At 40.0% G+C, this 19,171-nt stretch overlaps 1 protein-coding gene across 1 annotated transcript in view; it reads left to right on the top strand.

Moving 5' to 3' along the window:
- Positions 1-757: 757 nt before the first annotated feature.
- LOC149445520 (uncharacterized) overlaps positions 758-19,171 on the top strand; it is an 84,011-nt gene continuing 65,597 nt past the window's right edge. The window contains exons 1-2 of the mRNA XM_089653660.1: positions 758-921; positions 16,570-17,513. Coding sequence (XP_089509786.1) covers positions 850-921; positions 16,570-17,513 — 1,016 coding nt within the window. The 5' untranslated portion in view covers positions 758-849. The remainder of the gene's footprint in view (positions 922-16,569; positions 17,514-19,171) is intronic.

The following is a 19,171-nucleotide window of genomic DNA, read 5'->3' as shown; positions in this document are numbered from 1 at the left end:
ACAGCGCTGAAAGCTGGAAATTGGCCTGGGCAGGAAGGGGGTATAAGTGCCCTGTAGGCTAGTGGTTAAAGGGTGCCTCGGGACTGTCCAGAATTTTAAAGGGTGCCTTGGGACTGTCCAGAATTTTAAAGGGAGCCTCAGGACTGTCCAGAATTTTAAAGGGAGCCTCAGGACTGTCCAGAATTTTAAAGGGAGCCTCGGGACTGTCCAGAATTTTAAAGGGTACCTCTGGACTGTCCATAATTTTAAAGGGTGCCTCAGGACTGTCCAGAATTTTAAAGGGTGCCTCAAGATTGTCCAGAATTTTAAAGGGAGCCTCGGTACTGTCAATAATTTTAAAGGGTGCCTCGGGACTGTCCATAATTTTAAAGGGTGCCTCAAGACTCTCCGTAATTTTAAAGGGTGCCTCGGGACTGTCCGTAATTTTAAAGGGTGGCTCGGGACTGTCCAGAATTTTAAAAGGAGCCTCGGGACTCTCCATAACTTTAGAATGTGCCTTGACTTATAAAAGGTTGAGAAACACTGTTGTAGACTACATTAAGACCGGTCCTCATTGTGGATTCTCAGCTCATGTTATGCAGGCTCCTCTTACTAGTGTCATTTTTTTTATTAATGCAGATCTGCTGGAAGAAATACAAACCACATCCAGAAGCCGATTCCTGGAGTGTCCGGCAGAGGGCGCAGCGGCTGTTGTCCCACTACGGCAGGTAATTGACCCATGTGGGGAGGGAGTGAAATTGAGAGTGGAAGGTTGAGCCAGAGAGAGGGGTCCAGGGTGGGGAAGGCAGTGTCTAACAGACCTCAGACATTCACATCACTGACTCCTCTGCCTTGGAAATAGCTGCCGATATGAGGAGAGCTTCAGCAGCATGGATTTTCCTGGCAACCTTGTTCCTGTGGAATGCAGAAACAGAAAGCAAGGTATTTGCATCCCTGCTCCTCAGTAATGTCCCTTTCAGGTGTGTCTGTGGAATTAGGAGCCAGCCATTACCCTGGACAGGACTACAAATGGGGCTATGAAACATGTGAGTGCATGTCTGGAGGCTCAGAGCAACCTCTGCAGAGCTGGAGTCACCTCTGGGCTGCAGGACTATTAGATATGGCCAGTCAGAGGTCAGGAAATCTATGGGGGGGATGGAGGGGTGTCGGAGAAAATGGACACTTTTCCTGAATGGGCACAATAATACACCTCAGATTTACTAATCTCCTGTTTTTGGGCGCTTTACGTATCTGCGAGGTAGAAACAAACGTTATGCTTCCCAGATCAACTTCTGCTGATTTAAATGTATTTGCTGTTGCGTTTTTGTGTGCGTTTAGATGCGTTCAGAGCTTTTAACCTGCTCCAGGACGCACAGATTTCTATTTTCTCTAAATGCACCTGATGGTCCAGCAATGTAACTCACACAAGCGCTTTAGCCTCTGTAATTCGAATAAGTGCTTTGTTTATGCAACCGGAGCGACAAGAAGGCAGCCCATGTTTCTTTATGGGGACACAGCCACTCATCCTAATGTGACAGGTATGCAGGGGCGAGCCCTGTCTGTGGTCGGGGCTGCTCACCCGCCCCTGTCATATTAGCAGTGTCCGTACAGCCGCTGCATCCCCATAGGAGAACATGGGCTGCCTACACACAGCTCCAGCCTCTGCCACCTAAACCAAAGCACTCATTTACATTGGACAGGCCACAGCGCCCGTGTGAATGAGTCCTAAGGGTCCATTCACATCAGTGGCTGCATAGTGAGAGGGCTGTGGTGGTCATGTGCTGGAAACAAAAAGTGACATTCAGGTCTGTTGACTACAGCACAGTGCGATGCGGTGGATTACGTCGCATCGTGTTCTGCTGGAAAGAAAAAGCGCTGAATGCCATACTTTTTTCAGCGCAAACCACCGCTTTACAATGGTGTGAACTGAGTCAATTGCAAATTGCCTTGTTTTGTGCTGGGCAAGACTGCTTAGCGCACTCCCACCTCACTGGCCCTGAAAATCATTATATCGATTTATAACCCTTTGGAAATATGTTATAAACACAGGTTTGTCAAGACTAGTGTGACTAAGACTTAATTGGATCCTGGACACACACAATTCAATTTCCCTCTCAACATAGCTAATCTGACCGCACCTAAATGTACAATGGGAATGGTACTACTAGAAAGATTATTTGAATTTATATGCATTTATAAATCATTTGGAAATGTCCTCTAATAGTATTCATTAACAGTTTGGTGCCAGTGTGATTTTTTTTTTTTGGGGGGGGGGGGGTTGAGAAAATTCTGTTACTACACTTTTAAAATCTCACATTTTCAGTTTGGTTATTCAGAGCACTGGGACTACTTTTCCTGTAAATGAATAATTATGTCCTGTGTTTCATTATACTTTGATTTGTATGGACACAAACTCCAATATCCAGTACAGCAAAGTTTTTCAGTCGTAACCTGTGTGAACGAAGGCTGCGCGTTTGTGCATAATTTTGAAAGGAGGACCATTTGGCGCACAAGCTGTGGATGTTGAATACTATATGGGAATGTGAGTGCATGCATCGGGAAGTGGGAATTTGGAACCTGAGCCAGTTGTTCCTCTTGCTTGCCTATGACTGCTGTTCTTAATCAATTTCACGCCTACCTTAGCCAGAGAAGTGCACCCCCCTTTGGAATGCAGTCCAGTTATCTGAGGACACGGCTGCATTGATTCTGCAGCTCAATCTAATTAAAAGTGCATTGCCTTGGTTAAAGAGCTTGAGGTGGACAACTAAAACATACATATTTTCTTCTATGAAAGTAAATTTTCCTGATCATCAAAATCAGGGTACATCTGGACTTTTATGCTGACACTTGTGAATTCAGTTTTATGATCATTTCACGATATTGATCTGAGCTGTGTACACAGTAACTGATATTTGTTTCAGCTGAATGGTGCAGTTGTTGTATTGCTGATGTATCAGTAGGTTAGCGTAGATTCCTTTCAAATCTTTGCAGTGTTCTCAGTCCGCTTGTACATAGAAGGGGAGCCATCACAACGGTATTCATAACAGTGCAGTCTTTCCATTCATAAATGTCTCGCGTGGTCTGAGATACATGAAATATGTTTCTAACAATCATTTTATAGATTCTTCTCAACATATTGCCTTTATAGAAAACAAATCCAAAACATACCCAAATGTGACAAATAAGGTCCTAAAAATGTTTTTTGTTTTTTTTTTTAAATATTTTGTGAAGGGTTTTTTCTCCAAACAAAAATCTGTTTAGTTGCATGTAGATTTTACTTGTATTTCTTTTGGGTTCTTTTACATAAATGAAAAAAATAAAATTATATATATATATATATATATATATATATATATATATATATATATAATTTTATTTTTTTTTTTATTTAATTTATAATCTTATTCATCTGAATGTATTAATAGGTTCTCTACTTGCAACTTTATTAAATAAGAAAATTTAATAATATAAGTAAATCAATAATATTAAATAATACTTTTCAAAATCAAATAATTTAAAGAGTAAAAGAGTTTCATAAAATACAGGAATGTGGTATTCTTATAGGAGGAACTACATGGGATACAGTAATGCTGGCAACAAGTGACAAAGTGTCATTAAAGCCACATCAATAAATACTATCAATGAATGCTGTATTACTTTTTGTTCATATACACTCAGCCACTATGGGATTCCTGCTGTTCTTTATGTCCCCCTTCTGTCCATGTCCCCAATGCAGCTGGGGATTTTGCAGAGCAGTTTTGCCAGCTATGGCACATGCTCAGTTTTCAGTGTATTTTCTACCCTGAGCATTTCCTCCTTGATCACATCTGAGCAGTACATGCTCAGATGTGATCAGATAGATATGTGGGAGTGGTAAGTGACTGGACACTCCCTCTCTCCTCCTCCATGCCCAGTATCCCACTAAACACAATGGGGGTGAGACATTACATCCTGATGGAGGCTTCACCTCCCTATTATTCTAAGACATAGGCTGGAGGGGCGTGACACAGCCAATGACTAGTAGAAATCCGCCCGCGCCATGTTATTGCCAAAATACAATAATGATTTTATATTAAATATATATTTGTACTCTGTATCCCAAAGGCTTTTGTTTTTTGGGTTTTTTTTTTAGAACATGTGACCAGCAGCAGAGGACTAGAAGCTCCTCCTAATTATGTTTTTCAGAAGACAGGCTTGGAAAGAGCTGGGTCCACATGACAGCTGTATATTGATCAGGAAAAAGGTACTTCATGCAGTGCTCTGTGGGTAGGTGCGGCCGCCGGCCCCGTTCACTAGTGCAGGGCTTTAGATAGCTTATAGTTGCAATAGAAACTGATGGTGGTAGGTTGCCTTCATCTTTTAATCATTTTAGCTATTAAAAGCTACAAAGAGGGGCAGCATAAAGAAATAATACTCTGTGTAAAAAACATATTTGCTGCCTGGCTAAAACACACATCTGAAACATTTGAGAGGAGAATTCAGAATACTATTCCCTGTCTGGTGTCTATACATTTCCCAATTCTATGTGCCCTGTTCATACCATACATGTAAGATGATCTTCAGAACACTGCAGCTCAATGTACCCGGTCTGAACAAGCCCTAAGCTATGCCCTTGACAATAATACGACAGGTTCCCTTTAAGATTTGCTTATTGCTGCAGGGAAACTGTGGACACAGCTGTTTCTAAAGAATGGCCTTTTAACATCTCTGCCTATATAAACACAGCATTGTCAACACAGCTGTGTCTACAGTTCCAAATATGTCGAGAGTAATTTTCCAATTTTAGACTATTTCTGGAAAACCACATAAAGACACAAGCATGTATTTGTGTATTTTACACCAACTGATCCATGTCCTATAACAAAGTATTGAACCTTTGACAATCATACTAAATAAAAAAGGTGTGTGTGTGTATGTGTGTATATATATATATATATATATATATATATATATATATACATACATACAAATTTTGTTTTATCTGTCAGATTTGTTTGCCATACTTTTTTTTTTTTCCATTTAAAAGTCTGACTGTGAGAGTAACAACAGAAGTAGGCAAGAAGGATAATTACTACAGGATGACATCCAAGATTATTGACTTCACCCTTCCCCCATGTATTTTTTGTTAGTGTTGCTTGTATAGTATTTCGTGCTGTATGTTTGCCATAATAGATATATTCTTTCTTGTACAAATGTAAAAAAGCCTTTTTTCATATGTTGATGTAAGGAATGATAATTTGGGCCAGATTAACTAAAGCATGAAGAGAACTTTCAGTTCAGGCAAGGGGAAAAAAGAAAAAGTTAGACCTTCGCTGTATCAGATTAGTTAGTTGTAGTCAATACACTTTATGCTTTAGTGAATTGCCTATACTATATTGCTGTATCCAAGAATCCAATGTGGAGTCCTCATTAAAATACATGTACAAGCTTTTGTTACGGAGTTCACCTCTGAACTGAACAATTTGCAGGGAATGAATCTCTAAACCTTTTTTTTTCCTGTGAAATCAATTTTTTCGCCATTTAAAATAGCGTACATTTACTTCTCAATTAGCAAAGAATGTTGTCTAATTAGTAAACTATTGCTACTTGCCATTAATTAGTGAAACACGCAATACAGGCTTGTCCTTTTGAATGGTTGCATTAGGATTCCACATAATGGGGTTATCAGATCACTCAGACAAGTATAGGGGGTAAAACGCAGTCAGAGAGATGGCAGTGACTTCCCCTGAGCTTACAAAAGTTGTAAAGGCTTAAAGTTTTTCTCTGCATTAAGGTAAAAAAAAAAACTTTGGGGTGCAGGGGTGCAACCCCCCCCTTCCTAAATGCTTACCTGAGCCTGATTTTGATCTAGCCATGCACCCGAGAGCAGTGGCACTGCTCTCTCTCCCTCCTCACTGTACTCTGTGAGAGCAGCAAGAACCATTGGCTCCTGCTGCTGTCAATCAAATCCAGTGACATGGGAGTGTGAATTGGGGCCAAGCCGCACTGTGCATGTCAATAGAAGGTAAAAAAACCTTCTCTGTGCAGCATCCCCCCCCCCCCCAATACTCACCTAGGCCCCCTCTCTATCCAGCAATGTGCACTGGAGCCTCAGCTATTCCAGGACTCCCTCTCCTCATCTCCTCATTGGCTGAGACAATCACAGCCGGTGTGCCAATGAGAAGGGGGGGGGGGGGGGACGGTCGAGCTGCGGTTTGTGTGTGAATGGACACATGGCGTAGCGGCTCAGGAGTACGCATGCTCGGGTGCCCTCCTGACAAACTGCTTGCTATGGGGGCACCCAATAGGATGGAGGGGCCAGGAGTACCATCGGGAGAACCTAGAAGAGGAGGATCGGGACTGCTGTATGCAAAACCAGTGCACACATCAGGTAAGTATAGACTTGTTTGTATTTTGTAAATATTTAGGTCTAGAATCGCTTTAAAGTGTAGCCAAATTAAACACTATTTTTTTTTCAAATTAAGAGGGATAAGAACGACTGTTAAGTTTTTATTGTTGTTTTTGTCCTCTCTGAAGAGATTTACCCTGGTCTCTACTGTCACAAGACAGCTAGTAATGGAAGTTCCAAACTTTTGAAGGCAATAATAGAAAATTGTCAATTGGGGACACCTGTTCCTGCGACAGCTGTCTATAAGGGGAGTTTGTGCCACCTCAGACTCGCACAAAAGCCTACAGGGGTTCTGTCTCCCACCATGGTATTCTTCTTTCCTTCCTGACCCTCTGGACTGCCTGACCAACTCCCACCAGCAGTAGATGTCCTTGACACCCTTATTTCCTTTCCACATATACCTTTCCCTTATATATCTTAAAAAAAAATTAAAAAGAAAACGTGACTTAGTGGTTAGCATTCCTGGCTTGCAGCACTAGGGTGCTTGGGTCAAATCCCACCGAGGACACTACCCGCATGGAGTTTGCATGTTCTCCTTGTGCTTCCATGGGTTTCCTCCACACTCCAAACACATTCTGGTAGGTTAGATGGCTCCTGTCTATATTGGCCCTAGTATTTTTGGTATGCATCTGAGGTGAGGACCTTAGATTGTAATCTCTTTGAGGGCAGGGACTGTTGTAAATGTACAATAAGCATTGCGTCAATTGCTGGAACCTGTATTAATGTGTAAATGTCTATAATAATAATAACTAACACATTTTAGGCTGGTATGTGTGGACAAAGAATGGCTTGGTCCCAAAATACAATGTAAATAGAATAAAAAAATGCCCAGGGGACTTTACTGAGTCCAGCATAACATTTTACATATATTACATTTCATTAAAAATGAACACATATAAAATCGCTGGAAACAGACACATAGATCATGATCAACAACACAACACATCAACATCTAAAATACAGATTCAGATGAGAAAGCATTCAACATAATCCCCACTTTTACATTAATTGAGATCTAAATAGTCATGGGTGCAGTGTGTACAGAGAGACCAGGTCATTTATATTAAAAAAAAAAAAAAAAGAAAAAACAGGAAGAGGGAAATGCACAAAATGGAAATCAAATAGGTCAGTCCAATATCCAAAAAAAAGTGATATGGGACTGACTTATTTGATTGTCATTTTGTGCATTTCCCCCTTCCTGTTTTTTTTTGTTTTGTTTTATGGTAATGGCCTGGTCTCGCCATAGACACTGCACCCATGACTGCTGTCTTATTGTTAGTAATAAATAATAAGAAAAGTCTAAAACAAAAGAGCTTTGGCTCTTCTCCTTTTAACATATTTACAAAGAAACAAGACACAAGTCTATCTAGTTCATCCAACTGAAAAAAATAAGTAAAATGTTCTTGTCTGTTAAATTTAACATTGAAAGTGTTTTTTTATATATCTGTTTATATATATATATATATATATATATATATATCCATTAAGAGCAAGAATGTATTTTGCCAGAAATCTTGTGAGCTGATGACTTCCTGTGCTCTTTCTGTATACAGGGGGGGGGGGGGGGGGCTATTGAAATGAAGAGTGGGGGATGAGAGGTCTGAGTTCTTTGTAAACCATCAAAAACTAATCCAGAAAGGTTGACACCATGTGCTTTGGAATTTAGAACCAAAAATACACTGTTGTCATGTCAAAGTGGAAGATAGGCACACACCATATTTTTGGCACATAAACAGTTATTTTTCTGTACTTACAGTGTTTGAAGGGATAAAACAAGGGGAAATGTGCATGGATTTACTTTTTTTTTTTTTTTGACTTGACATATACTATATTTCTAATTATATCCCAAATTATAATTCTGAAGGATAGATTTGATGGACTACTGGGACTTTTTCTGTCCTCACTCTTAAGACCTCATGCACACTTGACGTTTATACAGCTGCTGTTTTTGGCTTTTGACATTTCTTTCTACAGCCAGTAAACCCCCCAGCTTGTTATCCTATGTGTCCATGTACACATAGATTGTAATCAATGTTTTTTGGCTGGAAAAAAAACCCCCAGGACTAGTGGGCTTCTAGAAGAGTTTTTTAGCTGTAAAAACGCTCTAACACTGTAAAACGCAGCCAACGGACTTTTTGGATGTTTTATTTACCCCCCCCCCCATAAAATTGGAAAAAGAAAATGCTAAAAAAAACAAACACGGGAAAACGCTGCTAATTGTGGTAAAAAGCTAAAAAAAAGCTGAAAAACTCACCGCTAACGTTACCAGCGTTGTCAAAACGCCCGGTGTGCGTGGAGCCTCAATGTTTCTATGATAGTATGGCAGTTATGTTATTTAAAAACTAGGGTACTTAACAGATTTGCCTGTTGAGTCAACAAGGTATATTCTGTTTCCATGGACTGACAAATCTGGCCATAGTTGGTTGGGGACTTTTCTTTTGTTTTCATTTGGACAAAAATCATTAGTTTGTACTTTTTGTCTTTTCATTTTAATTTTTTTTATTTTTGGCCTAAAGTATATCTGAACCCAAGAAAAAAATATTTTGCCATTTACCAGTCCTTAGGTGTGATGGCTACATTAGGTTACTTTATAGGCTTAATCACCTGGTGATGCTGCTAGTAACACAATACCTGTCCAAGGATGACAACTTGCTGTACTGTATCTGTTGAGGAGCAGTGTTGTCACTCTGGGCTGCTCACTGCTGATTTGAATACAGAAAACTTCCCATTCTGCAGAAGGTAGAGAATGTGTTCTGTTATTCAGGGAAGTAAACTGGACAGTGCTAGTAACAAAGCAGAAGAGTGTATGGAAAGTGTGTATGAGTTCACTGAATTTCTAGCAGGATCAATTTTTTGTGCATTTTCAATATTATATTTAGCTAGAGCAGAAGGGAATAAACGTTACAAGTTTATTTTTAGGGTTTACATATGTAACAATCTTTGCCAGAAGACATGGTTTAAAATCTCCCTACGTAATGCTGCAGCTATGTAATTGAAATGTCTAGTAAACCAAGACCCCTAAAGTGACTTCTTACAGGGTTAAAAGTGAAGAGTCCTTACACTCTTGTATTCTGCTTCTGACCCAGAATGTTTGATGAGGAGTGAGGAAACAGCAGTCTTCTGTTTATATTGCTACAGTAAAGTGACTGCAATGCACAGCATATGTTGTCCCCCGAAGCACAGAGAAAATCCTTCAACATTGTTACAGAGGGCTAATCTGTTTGCTGGCAAGCTGATTGCACAATGGATTTTTGTTGCAGATCCTTTCATTGATCAACAGGTCCATGCATTCAGCTGAAATGTTCATTTTTTTTTTTTTCTTTTACAATGCAGGAAATCTTAAAAAATAAAGACAATCTGCAGGAGAGAATAGACTTGCATATCTGAGAGGCTAAACTTTATAGACATTTTTTTGTCCTACGTATCTGTCTATAGAATATCTGTCTATAGAATAGCAAGTTTCCTATACGATTATGGCACTCTCCCCAGTACTGGTCTTGTTTTTTTTTTTTAAGAAGTATAATGTAGAAATGCTGGTTGGTTACATTTTGTAGTTCTACTAAAAATGTAACTGTGTGTAAATAGGCTCATTCCTCAAGGCAATCTTATGGGTTTCATGTTTTTACTCTCAAACCATTCCTTGTATAAAGAAACATGTGTTTGCAGATCAGTTATTCTGTTTCTTTACAGTGGTTGTAAACCTCTGAAATTAAAAATGAACAAAGCATACCACTCTATAGTGTGCACTAGCCTCAATCCAAAGCACCCAGTGCAGTTCCTCCCTATGCTATTTGCATGACGTACTTCTTACAGCCTAAAACCAGCCATAGACGGTTTGAATCTCGGACGGTCATGAGGGACCGGCCAAGATTTGAACCATGTACCCAAGCTGATTGATCAACTTAGGTACAACCAGCCTCTCTAATTTTACATGCAATTATTGCTTGTGGCTATTATAGCTGCTAGCAGTAATCATAGGTTCGCGCGAGGGATTCCCCCATGAACACAGTAAGTAGGATGGGCATGCATAATGCTATCTTATTGTGCAATCTCTGCACAAATTCCTTTAGATTTTTCAGAACTATGGAATAGGAGGACCCACATATCTACCCAATCACTCTGTCTCCAAGCAGGCAGGCTCTTGCACTACATAGTTGATGGTAGATCTAAAGGAGATTGTACAATCAGATTGTATAGTGTATGTGAACTGTACAGAACCTAGAACACAATTCTCCTGTTTTCAATGCTATAGCTCTATCCACATAGGCTGTTATCTGTTCACTCAGCACACTATCCCATATGAATGATCTATGCAAGATGAAAGTTAAGGTAGAAAAATAAAAATCGATGTCCGTGTATTTAGTGGGAACCGTGATCACTGATTGCTTTTCATTTAATATTCGTGCACCTGGAAGGTAGGAGGGTAAATGATGCAGGGTGTGTGCTAATGAGGTCAGCTGGTCATCTCCTTCCAGTGTCATGATGTAAAGTCTCTGCAGAAAATAAGGCAGAAGTAATGGAAAAGCTTTTTTGTGCAGCCATCTGGACACTGACATAACGGTGTGTAGTAAAAAAAAAAAGTACATTAATGCTATATTGATACATAGGGGAGCTGGAATTGAGGGAAAGAAAAGGTGAACTTATCCTTTTAACCACTTTCTGTCTGGCCCATGTACATAAATGGCCGGACGGGAGCAGTGCAGGAGTGGGTGTGACCGTTTATAAACGTCCTCCTGCATTCCCTGCCTGTGCGCGCTCCCTGGGAGTGCGTGGCACCGCGGTCCGGATGCGGTGCCCGCTGTGTGAGATCCCGATCATGTGACCACTGATTGGCCAATCAGTGATCACATGAATTAGTAGTAAGCAATATGTCACTTCTGACATTGCTTACTACTAGTGAAATCTGTGAATGATCACAGAGGTCCCATGGTACAAGGCTATTCACAACAGCCTTGTACCATGTGACAAACTGTGACCAATCACAGCTCTCACAGTATTTCTTAATGGCTGCAAGAATGCAGCCAGAGAGAAGGAGAAATGATTGCTTTTACAGCCTTTATGGGTGTAAAAGCAATCAGTGTAAAAAAAAATCATCACCCCCCACAAGTAGTACAGTGTCACCATGGTGCCACTGTACTGCTAGGGTGACAGTATGTAAAAAAAACACAAATAATATAAAAATGTAAAAAAATGTTTTGAAAAATTATAATTTTTCGTTAAAAACTAATTTGGGTTATTTTTTTTTATTTTTTTTTTTTACTAAAAGGATAGCTGAATAAATTTTGGCCAAGATTTATGAAAAAAGATTATTTATTTGCAAAATGTTATAAGAACTCTTTTTTTCACAATGTTTGGACAAATTTCATTTATATAGCAAAAAAATAAAAATCCCAGTGGTGAATAAATACTACCCAAATAAAGTTTTATCCGTCTCAAAAAAATGCTAAAAAATCCACATAGGTACAGTGTTGCATGACTGTGCAATTGTCATTCAAAGTGTGATAGCGCTGAAAGCTGAAAATTGGCCTGGACAGGAAGGGGGTGATAGTGTCCGGACTTGAAGTGGTTAAAGCCTAACTGAAGTCACACATCTTTTTCTCTATTTGTAGTCCTGTATCCATGGATGTTATGATTGCCACCAGTTTTCATTGGATCCGGCAGACGGTTGTACAGGCTTTGCCATCAGGGGTTGAGCTACTTCCTTCTCCAGTACGGCATACTCTACCAGGACGCTTGGGGGTTTATTTACTAAACCTGGTTGACTCAGACTCTTGTCCACTTCTGCATAAAAACCAATCAGCTTCCAGGTTTTATTGCTGAAGCTTAACTGAACATGCTAAGGTTAGAAGCTGATTGGCTACCATGCACAGGTGCCCAAGATTCTGAGTCAACCAGGTTTAGTAAATAAACCCCTTGGTGTCTCCTAGGCGTTCTGACATCAGGCATCTGTGTCTTGAGTTTGCAAGGCGGCACCCTGGTTGTGTGTGCATACCTGTACCAAGTTTTACAGTGGTTGATGTGTTCGCATCATCAGATGCTTGTTTTGGCTGCAAGGTTTTGCAGGCCATTGTTTGCTGTTCCCTTGTTTTTCTTTTTTGGGGGCTGTTTTTCAGGTGGTTCATGCTTGCCAATTTTGCTTCTTTTCCTTTCCAACCTTCATTGAGGCACCTTTTTGAGGCGCCGCTACGGTCAAGATTAAGAGTAGTTGTGTCCATCAATAAGCTTAAGAAAAAAAAGATTTTTGTTACTCACCATAAAATCCTTTTCTCTGACTTCATTGACGGACACAGCACCCACCCCTCTATTTGGGTATATTTTCCTTGTACCGCTATGTGACTTATTGGCTTGTCTGTAGCAGAGAGGGGGTTTATAACAGCTAGGACTGGCCATAGGAGGTACCAAATTCTCTTTCTGCCTAGTGTCCTATTCCTGTGGTGCTATAAACCCCTATGGTCAATATTAAGAACAGCTGTGTCCATCAGTTAACTCAGAAAAAGGAATTTTACGGTGAACAACAAAAATCCCATTTTTCAGAGGGTAGGTCAGCCATGACAACCTTCATATTTTCTCAACACAAGGTCCCTGTAGAACAGTGACCTTCTCTGCTTAATCAAAATAAGAGGCTGGTGTGTGTGGGCATAATGTGACTCATAAAAGATACAAACACAAAAATGCTCAAGGGACTTTGTGGGCTATATAAGAAAAGGTAATAAGCTTACATTTTATTGAAGATAAACATTTTAAAAAAAGTACTATGTGAATTTTTTTTTTTTCGTGTGTTTATGCGAATGACCTGATTTCCCCCATAGACATTCAAGAATTCTCACTTCTCCTGAGGAAGCAAGTGTTGTCTGGCGAAAAGCTTTGAGATTTGTGCAAGAGCTTAGCTGATAGGAATCATTCCTGATGTTGAATATTTATGTAACTACTTATGTTTATGTGTACATTACTATCTTGTGTACGATAATTATTTTTTTTGTAATTGGCTTGAGCCTTTTTGCATAAGTTTATCTTCAATAAAATTTAAGCTTTTTACTGTTTGTAATGTGTCTTGCAAAGTCCCTTTTGGCATTTTTGTGTATGTGACCTTCTCTCTTTGCTTTTACAATGTAGTGTTCGGTGCCTATACAGTCAGGTCCATAAATATTGGGACATCGACACAATTCTAACATTTTTGGCTCTATACACCACCACAATTGATTTAAAATGAAACGAACAAGATGTGCTTTAACTGCAGACTGTCAGCTTTAATTTGAGGGTATTTACATCCAAATCAGGTGAACGGTGTAGAAATTACAACAGTTTGCATATGTGCCTCCCACTTGTTAAGGGACCAAAAGTAATGGGACAGAATAATAATCATAAATCAAACGTTCAATTTTTAATACTTGGTTGCAAATCCTTTGCAGTCAATTACAGCCTGAAGTCTGGAACGCATAGACATCACCAGACGCTGGGTTTCATCCCTGGTGATGCTCTGCCAGGCCTCTACTGCAGCTGTCTTCAGTTCCTGCTTGTTCTTGGGGCATTTTCCCTTCAGTTTTGTCTTCAGCAAGTGAAATGCACGCTCAATCGGATTCAGGTCAGGTGATTGACTTGGCCATTGCGTAACATTCCACTTCTTTCCCTTAAACTTTGGTTGCTTTTGCAGTATGCTTTGGGTCATTGTCCATCTGCACTGTGAAGCAGCGTCCAATGAGTTCTGAAGCATTTGGCTGAATATGAGCAGATAATATTGCCCAAAACATTTCAGAATTCATCCTGCTGCTTTTGTCAGCAGTCACATCATCAATAAATACAAGAGAACCAGTTCCATTGGCAGTCATACATGCCCACGCCATGACACTACCACCAACATGCTTCACTGATGAGGTGGTATGCTTAGGATCATGAGCAGTTCCTTTCCTTCTCCATACTCATCTCTTCCCATCACTCTGGTACAAGTTGATCTTGGTCTCATCTGTCCATAGGATGTTGTTCCAGAACTGTGAAGGCTTTTTTAGATGTCGTTTGGCAAACTCTAATCTGGCCTTCCTGTTTTTGAGGCTCACCAATGGTTTACATCTTGTGGTGAACCCTCTGTATTCACTCTGTTGAAGTCTTCTCTTGATTGTTGACTTTGACACACATACACCTACCTCCTGGAGAGTGTTCTTGATCTGGCCAACTGTTGTGAAGGGTGTTTTCTTCACCAGGGAAAGAATTCTTCGGTCATCCACCACAGTTGTTTTCCGAGGTCTTCCAGGTCTTTTGGTGTTGCTGAGCTCACCGGTGCGTTCCTTCTTTTTAAGAATGTTCCAAACAGTTGTTTTGGCCACGCCTAATGTTTTTGCTATCTCCCTGATGGGTTTGTTTTGTTTTTTCAGCCTAATGATGGCTTGCTTCACTGATAGTGACAGCTCTTTGGATCTCATCTTGAGAGTTGACAGCAACAGATTCCAAATGCAAATAGCACACTTGAAATGAACTCTGGACCTTTTTATCTGCTCATTGTAATTGGGATAATGAGGGAATAACACACACCTGGCCATGGAACAGCTGAGAAGACAATTGTTCCATTACTTTTGGTCCCTTAACAAGTGGGAGGCACATATGCAAACTGTTGTAATTCCTACACCGTTCACCTGATTTGGATGTAAATACCCTAAAATTAAAGCTGACAGTCTGCAGTTAAAGCACATCTTGTTTGTTTCATTTCAAATCAATTGTGGTGGTGTATAGAGCCAAAAATGTTAGAATTGTGTCGATGTCCCAATATTTATGGACCTGACTGTACATATACTAGAGTGGGAGAAGGGAGTCCGTAATCATTAGCATTAAATCGGTGTAAGCTCTAACACAGATACTTTGCTTTAAATGGCAAAGTGACATATTCACTTTCAGCGGTGTTGTAGGAACACAACCAGGATTTAAATGAAGTACTGTCAAATAGGAGCTGTCTATGAACCTCTAGTCATCCTTATGACGAATGGGGTTTACCGGAGGGTACATCTCCTGTCAATGCTGATGTGCCCTGCGCTACCCTCCTGTCATCATAAAGATGAACAGAGGTCTTTTGTGATTTGGTCTATTATTTAGCTACAGAGACAATACTTGCTCTATATATAATCAAGATTGATAGAACATTTTAGGTTTGATAGTTGGGCTTAAAAACAAAACACAATTCTGTTCTATCAAACATAAGAACTGTTTTACATAAGGAAAACTTTAAACCCTGTTTTTTTTCAAATACTCAATCTCATTAATGGTAAATTGCGATTTTTAATTACCGCCCAATCGCTTCAACCATTACAAAGTGATTAAACTTGTGTCCACCTAAAATTGAATGTCGGGTGGGTGGAGCTGACCTTTAAATTGCCTTAACCTGAGAAGGTATATTATTGTAACACAGTGGTAAAAAATGCATTGGTCCAATTCTGTCTAGGGAAAAAAAGTCAAATATTCCTTTAAATTTTCTTTTAAAATTGCACCTCCTTATGAAAGCAGAGCTGGGATTACTTAATTCTCTGTAATGGAATCAGTCAAGTCAAACAGAGCTAGCCATAGGCTCCCCTTGGTGGCTTTGTAACTGTGCACTTTGCATGTTTGGGTTCATTGCAACGCAGTAGGAACAGTATTATCTGGGGTAATATGTGAAGATTCCTTCTGTTTTTTCTCTGTAGCAATGCCAGTTTTCCATTTGTCTAAGCAGATAACCAGCCAGTCTGACAGTTTTATTTTTTAAATGCATTCCCCATATTGTAGATGTTAACCAGATGTCTTTTTAAGTCCCGCATTTTTGTTCCCACTTTTGCCAGTGAAAGTTATTTTTGTTAGATGAAAGAGAAGTTTCCTTAAATGAAACAGACACATCCGATGCTTGGAATTCTCTTTTGTGGTGTGATCAGTGTGCTTTCTGTTTATTATTGCAGAACAAATATGAAGCTATATAGCAAATTGTTTATGTGCAGTTCTTCTTTTTATGCTGCCAAGGAGAAAAACAAGCTAAAACTGATCTCATGAAAAGGTTTGCATTGTGTTATAAACATTTATTTTAGTGATCATTCTCTTCTTATCAAAACTGAGGAGTTGAATGGGGAGATGTGTATATATTATACATCAAATTCCTTCTGCTATTGTATTTTGAATTCTAGTTAGGCAGTATATTTTTATCATGATTTTTACTGTCAAATGTTTGAAAACCTGTTGTTTTTATGTTGTAGGTATATTATGGATGTGGTGCTGTCATGAACCCCACAGGTAGAGACCTCATTCTGTCTCCAGGTTTCCCTAACAACTACCTTCCTGGCTCTCATTGTTTGTGGCAGATTTTTGTACCTGCTGGGTCCAGTATAGAGCTGGAAACTCTGGACTTTGATATATATGAGAGCACAAGTGACAGTGATCTGGCTACCAGCTTTTCATCTTCTGACTTTACCTACCATTTAGCTCATAAAAGAGCTATGGAACAAACTACTTTGGCAAGTGATCTAGAAGTTGTTCCAGCAGAACAGGCAGATTACCCTAATGAGGCCAATAATGATATTATTGCTCCAGAGAGATGGGATGAGACTAACAATGTCATAAAGTCCATATTGAAATCTCAGGATTTGACAAGCAACCAAAATACTTCAACTGAAGGGCCAGGCACACCACAAACAGGGCTGATTTCTCCAGTTACACAGATTTCTGATGGTCCTTCTCAAGACTACAACAAACCTATGAATCTTCTGGCCTCCTTCACTTCTAGAGTAACAACAAATGTCTTTCAGCAGGTGAGTGAAGATGCAACATCCTCATCCATAAACGCTGGAACTGACCCCTTCACTACTTTGCCTCCAGTGCTGGAAGTGTGCCCGCTGGATGTCCTCTACATCACTGATCTTCTCACTTACTCTTCACGCTTTTGTGGATCAGATTCTCCCCTAAACAAAAATCTAACCTTTGGGTCTCCTGTTGAAATGATTGAGGTGGTTTTGGAGCTAATTACAACCACTAACCGTGGCCGAGGTTTTGCCGTTCTCTTCACTTACCATAACCAGTCACTGGTGACTGCACTGGGTGTTCAGGAGAGCCGTGGCAGGGAAAATATTGTGCTTCTAGCTGTGGTTGCCGCTGCCATCTCATTTATTTTCGTCTTGGTGCTGGTGCTTTGCTTGTCTTATAGGTAAGATTCTATTTTAAATTTTGAGAAAATAACCCTCTATGATGCAAGTTATTGATATAATATAATATTATGCATGACTATGAAAAAAATGTCAGAAAGCTAGGCAACTTCAAGGGTGGGTTCACCTTTAATTACAGTACATTTGCAAAACAAATCTGTATACATTACAGCCTCAATATATTAATATGCAGGCCTTGGTTTTTGTAAAATAATGCTTAATTTTCAAGCTTCATTTTCCATTTCTCTCTCTGTCCTGCTTTTAGCTGATGTGTGACATGCACAGTCTGCTCTTTTTCACTCTCTTAGAGCATATTTGTTATTGAAGGTAAACTTATGCCTCATACACACTATTAGTTTATTTTTTTCGTTCAACCCAGCGGGCTGAAGGGGGAAAAAAAACTGAAGAGCTCTGCAGGCGCTCGCTGTACTAACTATTGAATGTTACTAGAGCAATCTCCCTGCTGAGCTATTGTGTTCTGACAGGGTGACTGCCCTCCCCCTGCCAGAACATACTGGTCAGCGCTGGCAGCCATTGGTTGCCAGCACTGATCAAATGCCGATTGGATGCTGGTTTTTCAGGATGCCTGTTCTATGGCCGGCTTCTGTTGGACAGGCTGATGTACACATGGGCCAAATGTCAGCCAATTTCTGTTGAACAGGCCGATATTTGGCCCTTGTGTATGGAGCTTTAGACTGAGAATATGGTTACAAAAGTCATAAATGATGATTAAATTCGGTGATAATTGAAATCCATAGATACAGGCAACTGAAGCTGTATGCAAATGTTGACGTTTCCTACTACCTGAGCCTCATTATTAGTCCTCCAATTAGATGGCTGACCTCCAGGAATTTAGCCACTTTGCAAATTCTGGTGGTTCACTGTGAGTTAAATCCAACAAGGTGTATGCCACCTAGTGGACTTATCTCTTTTGTTTACAATTGGCAGTTTTATGGAGCCTCAATAGCACAGCTAATGCTACACTCCCCTGCTGCATTTGACTCTGCAGTTGCTGAAGGGTCAAAGTGCTGCAAGTATAGTGATAGCTATGCTCCCGGCGCTCATGTCAGTTGTAACTTAAGGAGTCCACAAGGTGGCATTGACCTTGTTGGACTTAACTCCTAGGATTCCAGCATTTTGCAAAGTGGCTGAATTCTTGGGAGGTCAGTTTTAACCTATAAGAAGGCCTGAGAAGTGTGGCGGTGGGGCAAAACTAAGCTTCATTTTTCTAGATTTTCCTTAAATTAAGCTTTTAATATCTCAATATCAACTGATTGTGACAGTTACTGTTAAAATATTCACCCCCTTGCAAGTTTTAATGTTTTGTTGTCATAGAACATTAGGCACATGGGGCATACAAAAAGTGTACACCTGTGGAGGGCCGTGTATCCCCGTACAAGTAAACACGGCCCTCCACGAGCAGATGCTTTAGTATGCCCCATGTAAATGAGCATTAAGCATCAGTTTAACATAAACATAAATTGACTTTTGTGTAGGTGCCAGTTGTCACCTGAATCGCACAGGAACGTGGACTGCGCTCCTGTGCGATTCAGGTGAGAACTGGCACCTATTCAGTGCAGTGTGAATTTCAGCAGTTGCACTGGATTGCACCAATAGTAGTGCATGCACTACTTTTAAAAATGCACTGCAACTGAATCAT

This window comes from Staurois parvus, unplaced genomic scaffold (genome assembly GCF_062004578.1).
Source record: "Staurois parvus isolate SC_StPar_1 unplaced genomic scaffold, SC_StPar_1.0 ptg000719l, whole genome shotgun sequence".
Taxonomy (NCBI): Eukaryota; Metazoa; Chordata; class Amphibia; order Anura; family Ranidae; genus Staurois; species Staurois parvus.
This window is presented reverse-complemented; position numbering and strand designations above follow the sequence as displayed.